At 39.3% G+C, this 13,979-nt stretch overlaps 3 protein-coding genes across 3 annotated transcripts in view; 2 read left to right on the forward strand and 1 right to left on the reverse strand.

Moving 5' to 3' along the window:
* LOC106312195 (disease resistance protein RRS1) overlaps nucleotides 1-3,747 on the forward strand; it is a 6,012-nt gene extending 2,265 nt beyond the window's left edge. The window contains exons 2-4 of the mRNA XM_013749613.1: nucleotides 210-1,266; nucleotides 1,342-1,638; nucleotides 1,725-3,747. Of these exons, the coding sequence (XP_013605067.1) occupies nucleotides 210-1,266; nucleotides 1,342-1,638; nucleotides 1,725-3,659 (3,289 nt within the window). The 3' untranslated portion in view covers nucleotides 3,660-3,747. The remainder of the gene's footprint in view (nucleotides 1-209; nucleotides 1,267-1,341; nucleotides 1,639-1,724) is intronic.
* Nucleotides 3,748-5,102: 1,355 nt separating this feature from the next.
* On the forward strand, nucleotides 5,103-8,453 carry LOC106311665 (receptor-like protein kinase FERONIA). The gene is made up of 3 exons (XM_013748915.1): nucleotides 5,103-5,268; nucleotides 5,380-5,706; nucleotides 5,785-8,453. The coding sequence occupies exons 2-3, from the start codon at nucleotides 5,394-5,396 to the stop codon at nucleotides 8,154-8,156; spliced, it is 2,685 nt and encodes an 894-aa protein (XP_013604369.1). The 5' UTR covers nucleotides 5,103-5,268; nucleotides 5,380-5,393; the 3' UTR covers nucleotides 8,157-8,453.
* Nucleotides 8,454-11,255: 2,802 nt separating this feature from the next.
* On the reverse strand, nucleotides 11,256-13,906 carry LOC106308249 (mucin-5AC). The gene is made up of 5 exons (XM_013745393.1): nucleotides 13,619-13,906; nucleotides 13,125-13,215; nucleotides 12,942-13,056; nucleotides 12,159-12,866; nucleotides 11,256-11,795 (listed from the first exon to the last, which is right to left on the reverse strand). Exons 1-5 carry the CDS (start codon nucleotides 13,749-13,751, stop codon nucleotides 11,481-11,483), a joined length of 1,362 nt encoding a protein of 453 aa, XP_013600847.1. The 5' UTR covers nucleotides 13,752-13,906; the 3' UTR covers nucleotides 11,256-11,480.
* Nucleotides 13,907-13,979: the final 73 nt, after the last annotated feature.

The raw sequence follows: 13,979 nt of genomic DNA on the forward strand, positions 1-13,979 counted from the left end.
CTAAACCCTAAACCCTAAACCCTAAATCCTAAACCCCACCTTTTAACTCTAAACCCTAAGTTTGTGACTTTTGATAAAACATTGAGTGTTATTTTTGTGACTTTTGACCGCTAGTCTGGGAACAAAAACTTGATTTACTGTTATTTTTGTCTTTTTCTCTATTATTAACTAGTTTTTTACTTAAAAAAAAATTTAAAAATTTTATGCAGTGACTCCGACCTTGTAGAAGAGATAGTCGCTGATGTGCGTGAAAAGCTCAATGCCACGGAGAATATTGGTATGCATTCGAAGCTGGTGAAGATAGAAAACTTGCTACGCAAGAAACCATGCGGAGTTCGTAGGATAGGACTATGGGGTATGGCCGGCATAGGGAAGACAACACTTGCTAAAGCCATCTTTGACCAAATGTCTTGTGACTACGAGGCTTCTTGCTTTGTCAAAGATTTTCACAAGGAGTTTCATGACAAGGGACTTTACTCTCTGTTAGGGGAACACTTTGGGAAAACTCTTAGGGAAGAGTTTGGCGTGAATAGTCCGGTTACAAGACCGATCCTACTTAGAAAGGTTTTAGGACACAAAAGAGTTCTCGTTGTTCTTGATGATGTCCGCAAGTGTCTAGATGCAGAGTCATTTCTTGGAGGGCTTAATTGGTTTTCTCCGGGGAGTTTGATTATCATAACTTCAAGAGATAAACAAGTGTTTTCTCTTTGTCAAGTGGAGCAAATCTACGAGGTTCCTGGTTTAAATGAGGACGAGGCTATGAAGCTATTCTCGCGCTTTGCATTTGGAAAGGACATCAAACATGAGAATCTGCAGAAACTATTACCCAAAGTGATTGAATATGCAGATGGTAATCCTTTAGCTCTAAAGTATTATGGGAGAAAGACGAGGGATAATCCAAAAGAAGTTGAGAACGCATTCCTCACGCTCGAGCAATCTCACCCACAAGAGATTCAAGATGCAGTCAAGAGCACATATGGCTTACTTGGTGCTAACGAGAAGAACATATTTCTTGACATTGTTTGTCTTTTCAGGGGAGAAAGCATCGACTATGTGATGCATCTTCTTGAGGGGTGTGGTTTCTTTCCACGTGTTGGAATCAATGTTCTTGTTGAGAAATGTTTGGTGAGTATCTCACAAGGCAAGGTAGTAATGCATAATCTGATCCAAGACATAGGTCGCAAAATAATCAATAGAAGAAAGAGACGTTCCAGACTATGGAAACCATCGAGCATTAAGCATTTTCTGGAGGACAAAAACGTCTTGGTATGTTTTTTTAACCTCTCTCACAAACCTTAGCGAGACAACTTCTTTATCTATTTGTTTCACTTGTTGCTTCAGGGAAGTGAAGACATTGAAGCCATATCTCTGAACCCATCTGTCTTAAACTTTGATCTCAACCCTATGGCGTTTGAGAAAATGTACAATCTCAGATATCTGAAGATTTGCAGTTCCAAACCTGGAAGCTATTCTACAATACACCTCCCCAAGGGACTTAAATCTCTACCAGATGAGTTAAGGTTATTGCACTGGGAAAATTTCCCATTGTTGTCCTTACCACAAGGTTTTGATACTAGGAATCTTGTTATACTTAACATGTGCTCCAGTAAACTTCAGAGACTTTGGGAAGGAACCAAGGTAAGAAAAATTCACATAATTATTTTCTTGACATTTTTTATTTACTATTACGGCGGCTATTTTATTTTTTTGAACATTTTTTCCAGGAACTTGAGATGCTGAAGAGGATCAAACTTTGTCATTCACGAAAGCTAGTCGATGTTCAAGAACTTCAAAGTGCTCGAAACATTGAGGTTATTGATCTTCAAGGTTGTACAAGACTAGAAAGATTTATAGACACATGCCATTTCCATCATCTCCAGGTGATAAATCTATCTTGTTGCATAAAAATCAAAAGTTTCCCAAAGGTTCCACTTAATATTGAGGAGTTGTATCTCAAAAAAACTGGTATAAGATCAATACCAACTGTGACCCTCTCTTCACAAGATAACATAATTACTTATCATCATGGGGGTCACAAATTCTTTGATCTTGAAGACTCAATCATGGTTTATTTGGAACACCTCAAAGTTCTTGATCTGTCTCGTTGCATAGAGCTTGAGGATATTCAGGTTATCCCAAAGAATCTTAAAAAGCTATACCTTGGTGGCACCAGCATTCAAGAACTGCCTTCCCTAGTGCATCTCTCTGAACTTGTTGTGTTAGATTTGGAGAACTGCAAACAGCTTCAAAAGATACCATTGAGATTGAGTACCTTGACTTCTCTTGCGGTACTTAATCTCTCTGGATGCTCAGAGCTTGAAGACATGGAAGATATCAACCTCCCAAGAAACTTGGAAGAGTTATATCTTGCTGGCACAGCTATACAAGAAGTGCCCTCGTCAATCACGTATCTCTCAGAACTTGTCATATTAGATTTTCAGAACTGCAAAAGGCTTCGACGTCTTCCCATGGAGATTAGTAACTTAAAATCTCTTGTCACACTTAAGTTACCAAGGCTGTTCACAGTAGAAACTGGCATGAGTAATCTTATCTCAGATTTTAATGAGAATGTATGTCAGCGTCAAGATTACTTGCCTCAACCAAGGCTGTTGCCATCTTCAAGGTTACTACATGGCTTGGTCCCAAGATTCTATGCTCTAGTATCTTTGTCCCTCTGCAATTCATCTTTGATGCATATACCTGAAGAGATATGTTCCTTGGCTACAGTAACGGTATTGGATCTTAGCAGGAACGGTTTCAGAAAAATCCCTGAAAGTATAAAGCAGCTATCTAAACTGCATAGCCTCAGATTACGTCACTGTAGAAACCTCAGATCTCTTCCAGAGCTTCCACAAAGTTTGAAACTCTTGAACGTGCATGGTTGTGTATCCCTAGAGTCAGTTTCATGGGGGTCTGAGCACTTTCCTAGTCACTACACCTTTAACAATTGCTTTAATAAGTCTCCAGAAGTGGCTAGAAAACGAGTAGCAAAAGGTCTGGCTAAAGTATCAAGCATCGGCAAAGAACATGAGCAGGAACTCATCAAAGCACTTGCGTTCAGCATTTGCGCTCCTGCGGATGCAAATCAGACATCTTCCTACAATTTGCGGACAGGTTCGTTTGCAATGGTAGAGCTAACTTCTTCCCTACGCAACACACTCTTGGGCTTTGCTATATTTGTTGTGGTTACGTTTGTGGATGATAGTCACAACAATGCTGGTCTTGGGGTCAGGTGCATAAGCACATGGAAGAGTAAGAGAAAGGTGATTAGTAAAATGGAGAAAGTTTTCAGGTGTTGGGGTCCGAGAGAAGCTCCTGAGGTTCAGAGGGATCATATGTTTGTGTTTTACGAGGATGCTGAGATGCATCGAAGTGTTGGTGGTGGTGAAGGAAACGAAAGTAGTGTATTGGCTGATCAAGTAGAGTTTGAGTTTCAAGCAGTAAGTGGGAGGAACAAGGTTTTAGGAGGTAGTAGCGTGGTGAGTGAATGTGATGTTTGTGTGATGACAGCAGCAACTGGGGCGGCGAGCTTGAGTGTGATAAGTGCAAGTAAGGATATGAGTTTAAGTAGGAAGCATTCTCCCAAGCTTTCAAGTCTGCTCGGTAAACTTCGGTTTAGGCGCACTGGGAGGTTTGTTGGTTGTGCTTGCCTAGAGTAAGTAATCTAAAGGAGAAAATAGCGTACATGAAAAGAGAAATACATTTTTGGTTATTTATTTGTATTTTGTATAGTAAAACAAGATAAATAGGAAGTGCTAAAATATTGAATATAATGATCTGAATTTTAGAAGATAAATCGATGTAAACGCTTATATAGATGCAAAACTGTTTTTACAAAATGTTAATATATGTCTCATATAAAACGTTTATATATTTGGGAATAATTTCTTAGTTAATTAACTAATGTAAGAAAATCTTAAAATTGTTGAAGATGAATGATTCCCAAAGATATTGTTGGGAATGATTTCTTGATGAATTTTTGGCGGTATATTGATGACATAACCACAAATGCAATTCACTTCCAGAAAATGACGTATTGAATAAAGGCTATAAATCATAAACCTAAAAAGATACACCCAATAAAGTTTATAAAAAACCACGGATGTGGCAGCCCAGTTGGTTTAAGCGCAGGCGTTGGTGTTGTTGCGCTCCTGGGTTCGATCCACCGTGGGAGGAGTGTCCAGGGCCTTAACCGGTACAGACGCAGGCTGGCTCCGAGCCTAGGGGAGAGAGTAGGGCCGAAGACCCGAATCCACCACCTGGTTAAACAAAAAAAAAAAAATAAAGTTTATAAAAGATGTGAATATGTATAAAATATAGGAACATATACTGAGAGACCATGGAAAACTATATTGTAGCAGCATAGTGCTTATCAAAGCAGCTGGCGTTTTATAAATCTTCATTTGCACATGCAACTCGTGAAAATGAACGTGGAAGAGATCGTAAAACATACAAATAGATTCGACACTGTTCTTGTGTTCTGTTCTATCAATTCTAGTTGTTCTTTAGCTTTTGTGTCTTATCGGAAAGACGTAGCAGCTATACCCGTTTTCCCGAAGAAACATCACACCCCCAGAAGAGGGAATGTCCTTGGCGTCACGTAATCAGTCAGGCTCAAATATCTTAAACTTAGGCCTATATCATATTATCAACAAAACTTTGACGATCAACACGATTACCTCATCCAAAAAGAGAAACTTTAACTCAATCCTAACTACTTAGCACATCAAGAAAAGTAAAAACGCTGACTCTCTACTGAAAGAGGAGACGACGAACAAAAGCGGCGGAAATAAAAGATAACTCAACCGCAAAATGTGATTTGACAAATTCCAATGACTAAATTAAATTAAAAAAAGACCGAGTTTTCTATCAAAACGGGTCCCTCTCTTTCGCTTTATATAAATGCGAGAGCCAGCTCAGCCACGAGGGGTCGCCACTCGTCACCGCATAAAATAAAAAAACGCTGTCAACAAAGACAGACCAATCCATGCCAATCAACATTATCCCAAGGGAATGTTGTAACAACAGCTGTTACTCTTAAGGGTATTATCGTCACTTATCAAGCCGGCTACATAAAATAAATATATTTTTTTAATTAAAACTAACGTCTACGCGTTTAGAGGGAGGCAACAACAATGCTGGGAGGATGTCCGTTTAACTATGCTCTCACCTCCATTATCTCTCTCCTCTTTCATAACTCTCTCTCATCCTTCTTTCTTCTCCAAATCTCTCCGATTTCATCGCTAGAATTCTCCACCGATTCTTAAGGTATGTTTTATCTTCACTTCAACTCTTGTCGGAATTCACTCTCCTTGCCTGTCTGAAACTTTCCATTTGCAGATCTGTAAAACTTTCTATTTTTATTTCCTCTTTCCGTAGATCGAGAAGAAACGATGACGTTCACGGAGGGACGATCCCCCTTGTCTCTCCTCCTCCTCCTCCTTCTCTTATCCGTCACCACTCTAATCTCAGCCGCTGACTACACACCCACCGACAAAATCCTCTTAAACTGCGGCGGCTCCTCCGACCTAACCGACACAGATAACCGCACATGGATCCCCGATGTCAAATCCAAGTTCCTGTCTTCCTCCGGAGACTCCAAAACATCCCCCGCCGCAACACAAGACCCCTCCGTCCCCACAGTCCCTTACATGTCCGCCAGAATCTTCAGATCTCCCTTCACTTACTCCTTCCCGGTCGCGTCAGGTATTGGTTCAATCTTGGTTTAGTAATTTTACTTCGGTTTAGTCATTTCCGGTTTACTAAACACTTTCTGTATCGCAGGTCGTAAGTTCGTGCGTCTCTACTTCTACCCCAACTCCTACGACGGCCTCAACGCAACCAACTCCCTCTTCTCCCTCTCCTCAGGGCCCTACACTCTCCTCAAGAACTTCAGCGCTGCTCAGACCTCTCAGGCGTTGAACTACGCTTACATCATCAAAGAGTTCGTTGTCAACGTCGAGGGTGGGACCTTGAACATGACCTTCACACCAGAGTCAACGCCTTCTAACGCCTACGCCTTCGTCAACGGTATCGAGGTGACTTCGATGCCTGATATCTACAGTAGCACCGACGGGACGCTGACTGTTGTAGGGACTTCTGGTGGCGTCACGATCGATAACACCACCGCTCTCGAGAACGTCTACAGGCTCAACGTCGGCGGGAACGACATCTCTCCTTCTGCTGACACCGGTTTGTTTAGGTCTTGGCACGATGATCAGGATTACATCTTCGCCGCGAGTCTCGGTATCCCCGAGACAGCTGATCCCAACATGACGATCCAGTACCCTACCGGTACGCCTTCTTATATCGCTCCTGCTGACGTGTACTCCACGGCTAGGTCCATGGGCCCAACGGCTCAGGTCAATCTCAACTACAATTTGACCTGGGTGTTCAGCGTTGACTCTGGGTTTAGCTACCTCGTCAGGCTTCACTTCTGCGAGGTTTCCGCCAACATCAACAAGATTAACCAGAGAGTGTTCGCGATCTATCTCAACAATCAGACGGCTGAGCCTGCGGCTGACGTGGCGGGATGGACAGGTGGCAACGGGATCGCGTTGCATAAGGACTACGTTGTGATCCCCCCTGAAGGGAAAGGGCAGCAGGATCTCTGGCTTGCGCTTCATCCTAACCCAATCACCAAGCCGCAGTACTACGATTCGATTCTCAACGGTGTTGAGATCTTCAAGATGAATAGCTCTGACGGTAACCTCGCTGGTACTAACCCTCTGCCTGGCCCCAAGGTGACTGCTGATCCGTCCAAAGTCTTGCAACAGCGTACTAGTCATACCAAGAGCCATACGGCTGTTGTGGCGGGTGCAGCTAGTGGCGCTGTAGTGCTGGGGCTTATTGTTGGATTTTTTGCAATGGCTGCGTACCGGAGACGGAAGAGCGGTGAGTACCAGCCTGCGAGTGATGCTACGTCGGGCTGGCTTCCGCTGTCTTTGTACGGAAACTCGCATTCCGCTGGCTCCGGGAAGACTAACACTACAGGGAGCTACGCGTCGTCTCTTCCGTCGAATCTTTGCCGTCACTTCTCCTTTGCTGAGATCAAAGCCGCTACCAAGAACTTCGACGAGTCTAGAGTCCTCGGCGTCGGTGGTTTTGGGAAAGTTTACAGAGGAGAAATCGACGGAGGGACCACGAAGGTGGCCATCAAGAGAGGCAACCCGATGTCGGAGCAAGGAGTCCACGAGTTCCAGACCGAGATCGAGATGCTCTCGAAGCTTAGACACCGGCACCTCGTGTCGTTGATAGGTTACTGCGAAGAGAATTGCGAGATGATTCTGGTGTATGACTACATGGCTCACGGGACGATGAGGGAGCATCTATACAAGACTCAGAACGCTCCTCTTTCTTGGAAGCAGCGTCTTGAGATTTGCATCGGTGCGGCTAGAGGTTTGCATTATCTACACACTGGTGCGAAGCACACCATCATCCACAGAGATGTGAAGACGACTAACATTTTGCTTGATGAGAAATGGGTGGCTAAGGTCTCTGACTTCGGTCTGTCGAAGACTGGTCCTGCACTTGACCACACGCACGTGAGCACGGTCGTGAAAGGAAGTTTCGGTTATCTTGACCCAGAGTACTTTAGACGGCAGCAACTGACTGATAAGTCCGATGTCTACTCCTTTGGAGTTGTTCTCTTCGAAGCTCTTTGTGCAAGACCTGCCTTGAACCCCACGCTAGCTAAAGAGCAAGTGAGCTTAGCTGAGTGGGCACCATACTGCTACAAGAAGGGCATGCTTGATCAGATCGTTGATCCTCATCTCAAGGGCAAGATCACACCTGAGTGCTTTAAGAAGTTTGCTGAGACCGCGATGAAGTGTGTGCTAGACCAGGGCATTGAGAGACCGTCGATGGGAGATGTTCTGTGGAACTTGGAGTTCGCGTTGCAGCTTCAGGAAAGCGCTGAGGAGAGCGGGAAGGGGATATGCAGTGAGATGGACATGGATGAGATTAAGTATGATGATGGTAACTGTAAAGGGAAGAACAATGACAAAGGCTCTGATGTGTATGAAGGGAACGTGACTGACTCGAGGAGCAGCGGAATAGACATGAGCATTGGTGGTCGGAGTTTGGCTAGCGATGATTCAGATGGGCTCACTCCAAGTGCTGTGTTTTCTCAGATCATGAACCCTAAGGGACGTTAGAGAGAAGAGTCTTAAAAACCCGGTACAGTACAATCTTTTCTAAACCGGCTTTATCCAAAATGATTCTGGTTCGTTTCTCTTTCTCTTTGCTACTTATTTGCTATTGGTCTCTTTACTGTTATTTATTTGTGTATTTGATACTACGTACCACAATCATAAAAGAGTGTAAAAATTAATGTGTTTTGTTTTTGCTTTTACAAAACATGAAACATATGATTTGCGTCAATGTACTATTTGGGTTTGTTCTCTACAACGCTTTTGTAGTGAAAGCAACACGTAAGAAACCATTTACTTGTACTTTTGACTTATGAGAAACGGAACATCTCATGACAAGTGTTGTAAAAAGCCGAACTGGAGATAGGGTTGTTATACCAAACAACTAAACAAGTCTGTTAAAGTGTAAAGTAAGATAGTGACACAACTTAGTCAATGAGATTAGTTCTTTTAACCGTTATTACACTGTTAGATACGCCTAAACCGAACATAGCTATTGTGTCAGACTTTGAAAAGTCCAACAAATCATGGAACTAGACGTGTTGATTGTATAAACAATCATAGTGATTTAAATCTCAGTAAACTAGTAAAAGTTTACTTTTGTTGCACTAGTAAAAGACTCATTTAGAATTAGGAAAGTTGTTTATCTGAATCCCGTCCCGTACCGCAGCGGATTCGTCTTCGAGCGGGTCACGGTGAGTCAGGTCAGCGCAGGTTGCGGTCCTCAAAATGGCTGACCAAACTCGTACCGCAAAACATGTAGGCCTTTGCGGATCGGTCCGGAGACATAGAATTACAAACATATATGACTCCCGAACGCTTCAAGACATGATTCAGGATGCTTCATCAGTTTCATGATGTATCAGTAAGTGAGTTTAGTCAAGGATTGAACTGGATAAGACAATACACTTGTTAGTTGGAGATTTTAGTTGGATCAAAACACTACTTTATTTACTTTTGTTAGACTCCAAACATTTTAAAAATAAACAATACTTTAGTTATTGAATCCAAATATTATAACACATAAGTTCATAACAAATGCTTTAGATTTCTGAATCCAAAATTAAATAAAACCAACACCAAATCGAAGATGCTATTCCCAAAAACAAATAAAAAGAAAACACTAATCCCACGTCTTGTTCTTCATCTTTATTACCAACAAGCGACAAAAAGATGGAGATTTCTCTTGTTCACCATCAACTTCATCTTCTGCAAATAAGAATAATAGAAGTCATTTTAAGATATATTGAAACCTAAAACTCCAAAATGTATGATAATGTGAACAAATACATATAGGCAAAACTACGAAGAACCTATTGCGGGAACTAGATCTTCTTCTTCGGTGGAAAGTGAGTTTTCGAATTTCTTATGATGACTCGAAGAAGCTCCACCGGTGCAGATCGAAGGCGCTTGGGACACCAGAAGCATCATCGACCTTGAAACCACCATCACCGGAGCTACATAACGTCGAATCGCTTTCTCTCTGTCTCTCTGTCTCTATGTTTTAGGTGAAAGCAGAAATGGGGAATTAGGGTTGCGGGTCTTCAAAATCCCGCAGGTTAACCTGTAGCCCATCCCGCTTTCGACCCGTCCCGCTTTCGACCCATCCCGCTTTGAACCCGTCCCGCTTTGAACTCGTCCCGCTTTCGACCCGTCCCGCTTTGAACCCATCCCGCGAAGCCCGCAATTTTGCGGGCTTACCAAATAGAGGCGCAATCCCGTCCCGCAGCAAGCTTTTACGGGCCAGGACCGCGGTCCAGATCCTTGATTGCATCCCTATTTGGAATGCTATACAAGATTCATTTCAAGTGTAGGAAAAATGATTTTTATTGAAGAAAAAAAAATCTATAAGAAAAATAGAAACTTGTATTTTTAGTATAAATACAAATCTTGTAAATTATTTATCCAAACAATCAATAAACAAATCTAAAACAAGTACTTGCGCCAATTGAATTTCTTTCTAAGTTTTGTGCTTTCTTTAAGTTTAATTATGTTAAAATCATCGCCTTGCGCATAGTGAACATTATATATATACATTATTTTAGATATTATATGTTTTTGCATATTATGAATAATAAATGTATATTGAATAATTTAAAATTCAGTAACCGTTACATATATAATTAAATTGGTGCGAACATATAAATAAATTTTATTAATCCAAACAATATTTTTCTATTTGATAGATATATAATTAAATTTAAATGATATTAACATATATAGTATATTTTTAATATTAATGTCTATTAAATGATGATTTCTACTCATATGGTTTTTTTTATCATTTGTATTTTTTATTGCAAAAACTTTAAATTACTAATAAAAAATTCATTGTGGATTAATAGTTATAGTAATTTATAATTTTTAAAAAATTAAGTTGTCAATGTTTGTTCAAAGCTTTTATCAAAAAAATATTGTTCAAAGTAAATTTTGAAATTAAAATATTTATGTATTTTATATGGTATATAGTTTAACTTTAAAAATGTATATACATATATATATATATATCTTTTAATCTTAATAATTAATTAAATTAGACTTTTTACTTATATGATTTTGTAATCATTTGTATCTTGTTATAACAAAAAAATTTAAACCATGGATCACAAAATTTGAATGTGAGAATTTTAAATTTTTTGGTAATTTATAGTCATTTGTAAATATTCAAAAAAATAACATAAACAAAAAATCTAAATTTTATTATATGGTTTGGTTTTTTAATTTTTAAATAGTTTTAAATTAAACAAATACGATAGAAGATACACTAATTTTTATTATTAAAAATCATTAATTATCATATATACTTTAGCAACATTAAGCAATTCCGTAACTTTTATTTAAAAAAATAATAAAGAATATTAAGGTTAGTTTAATAAAAAAAATATTATATTATTAGATGGACCAACCTATTTCTCTAAGGATTCTAAGAATATGACACGTGTCTACAAAAAAAAGTTGTAATGTTTCTCAGTTAATATATAGGGGATTCGTAGATTTTTTTTTGGTAAAATTTAATTCGTAGATTACTAGATTTTCTCAGCAATAACCGAAATTTCACTTCAACCATAGATTCATAGTATGGAATTCTGCATTACTGGTGCAACTCCAGTTTCTTTTGTTGAAACTATTTTGTACAAACCAACAAAAACCTCAAAGATGTACATTTTTTTTGTCAACCAATACAAGAAGCATTTACAAGAACACATGTATTTCAACAAGTAGATCAATCATTCTCTTATTATTCTCTTTCATTACACAAATAAAAAGAGTGAAAAAGAATTATTTTCCAAGCAACTTGTGTGTTTTAAGAAAAAGATAATATAAAAAGAGTCAAAGAGGAGAGAATGGCTCAGGAGGAGAGTCGAAAACACTGTCGAAGATGAGAGAATGATTAGACTCATCATCAAGGTTAAGTAGCCAGTTAGTATCCTTGACATCTTTAACATCCAAGAGGGACTCGTAACGAGCACTGTCACTCTTCTCTGTGTTTTCTTCTTTCATTAGGCTTTTTCCTTCGTCCTCTTCCTGGTTACTGCTGCTGCTTCCTTCACTACTACCACACCACTTTCTTGAATAAGATTTGATGCTTTGTGGGTACAACATTGTGCCCGAAAACGGATAATTTGCTTTCCCCTTTCGTGCGTCCTACAATGAACATGTTATTGATAGCTGTGGACGTTTTAAATAAAATATAAAAGATATGGCAAATCTCATATATAATACTTTTAAAAAATTTGTCACAGAATAACATTTTAAAATAAAAATACCCAATAAAAACACTTAATTACCCTACATCCTAAACCAAATCCCACTTCAATATACTAAAGTCTAAACTCCAATTAATAAACCCAAACCTAAATAAAATATGTTTTTAAAACTCGTACTGAATACTATTTTGGCGATTTTCCTTCTTTTATGTGATATTTTTGAACAAAAAATTGATTTATTGCTATCTAATGGTATTTTTCTAAAAGTAGTATTATATATTGTGTGACAAGAGAATGTTACCATGTGGTTGTTAGCAATTTGGACCGAAGCTTTTGACACTTTTTTGCCGGGCCTTGTTGGATCTGAAACAGTTGGAGATGACTTTACAGACTTTGCCCTTGCTGTTGTATGCCCCATGCCTGAAAAGGTAGGAATCAGAGAAGAAGAAGAATGGCCTTTAGGTCTCGTTCTTGTAACATCAGGAGATGTGTTCCGTTTTGGCGAAGTTACATGCCTTGTGGTTGCCACTGGTCGACCAAACGCTAGAGTGACTGTTTTTTCTCTTCCTCTTGGCGGTGTATGAGGTGTTGATGAAAGTGATGGGCGTGATGACGCAGACGTAGAGCGCACAGTACTGGTCCTACTTGAAGGTGCAGCTGAGGTTGCTGCAGTCTGAGGCTTTGACCTAGGAGTCAACGATCTTGATCTTTGAGGGTCTCCAGCTTTCTTGAAAGTAGGAATAGTTGTACTGATTCTTGAAGGAGTTGAAGATCGTGATGGTGTTTTGCGTGATACAGGAGTTAAAGATCGAGAGACACTTCTCTTTGGAGATGCAACCGAAGCTGAAGCTGTTGTTGTTGTTGTAGTAGTCTTCTTAGGGGCTGACGAGGACCTGACAGTGTTGGAGGGACGAAGTGTTGGAATGCTAGAAGGACGAAGTGTGGGAATGTTTGAGGGACGTACTGTTGAAGTGCTTCTCGTTGGTTTTGAAGATGGATAGCTCTCGTCCTGTGAGACAAATCTTATATGATCTCTTTAAAGGAGTATATATAAGCTAACGTGAATATTTGATTGCATTCATACCTTTGTACCAGCTCTTGTGGTAGAAATTGACTGAAGCTTGGAAGTTACGTTTCTAGCTTGTAGAACCAATTTAGAAAGAGCTTCTAATGTAACTTCAGGAACGGTATAATAAAGCCTAATTGCATATCAAAACATTATAAATCTATTATAATCAGGAAAAAATGTTTATTAAATATAACTTACTGGTCATTCCAATGTTCTTTCTCATCATCAAGTTCAGGTTTAGAAACTTTAGCTTGTTCGAAAGAGCGTCTTCCTGGTTTAATCAAAGCAGCTGACCAAATAGAGAATGATACATTAAATGTACATGCAAACTGTACTATATGATCAGATAAAAAAGAAATAACAAGTAAAACATTATGGCTAGCTTGCACCAAATTTTAGCAGATAAAAAAAAAACATTATGTCTAGCAAAAAAGTATAAGTATGTCTTTGCTCAATATAACATGCTCAAGTATAAGGTCAATTTATTTTGGAGCCTAAGTTACACCAGTTTTATTGTTAGCATGTAATGGGTCTTGTGAAAAACACAACTCGTACATATATACAAGCTATCTTCAGGATACAAAATGTAACTATACTAATAGATCAAAAGAGAATATTAGTATGATTGTGTCGTTGTAGAAAAGCAAATGAAAATACAAGTCAATGAGAAGGGAAGATAGGTAAGATGATACCATCCAAAGAAGTCAGGCCACTACGGTTGATTGAGAAGAGATCCAAGTTCTCGTCGGCATCTCCAACTATGAAATCATCCTTAGGGGGGTTGGTTTTTCCGGATAGAGACTTTTTCAGACTCCGATCGTTCATCGACGGCCGGCGGTTATACAAAGCAACGACAGAAGAAATAGAAAATTCAGATGAGATGAGAAAAAGACAGAGAGAAGTAGAATGTTTCTTTTTCTTTTTTTTTGTGTTGAATAATAACACAATTAAAATACAAAGGAGTTGACAAAAGAAAATAGTGAAAGATATGCATATAAGAAGAAGATAGTGGCAGGGGTTAGTTTTAAGATTTTAAGATTTTAAGAAGAGGCA

This window comes from Brassica oleracea, chromosome C8, assembly GCF_000695525.1.
Source record: "Brassica oleracea var. oleracea cultivar TO1000 chromosome C8, BOL, whole genome shotgun sequence".
NCBI classification, from domain to species: domain Eukaryota; kingdom Viridiplantae; phylum Streptophyta; class Magnoliopsida; order Brassicales; family Brassicaceae; genus Brassica; species Brassica oleracea.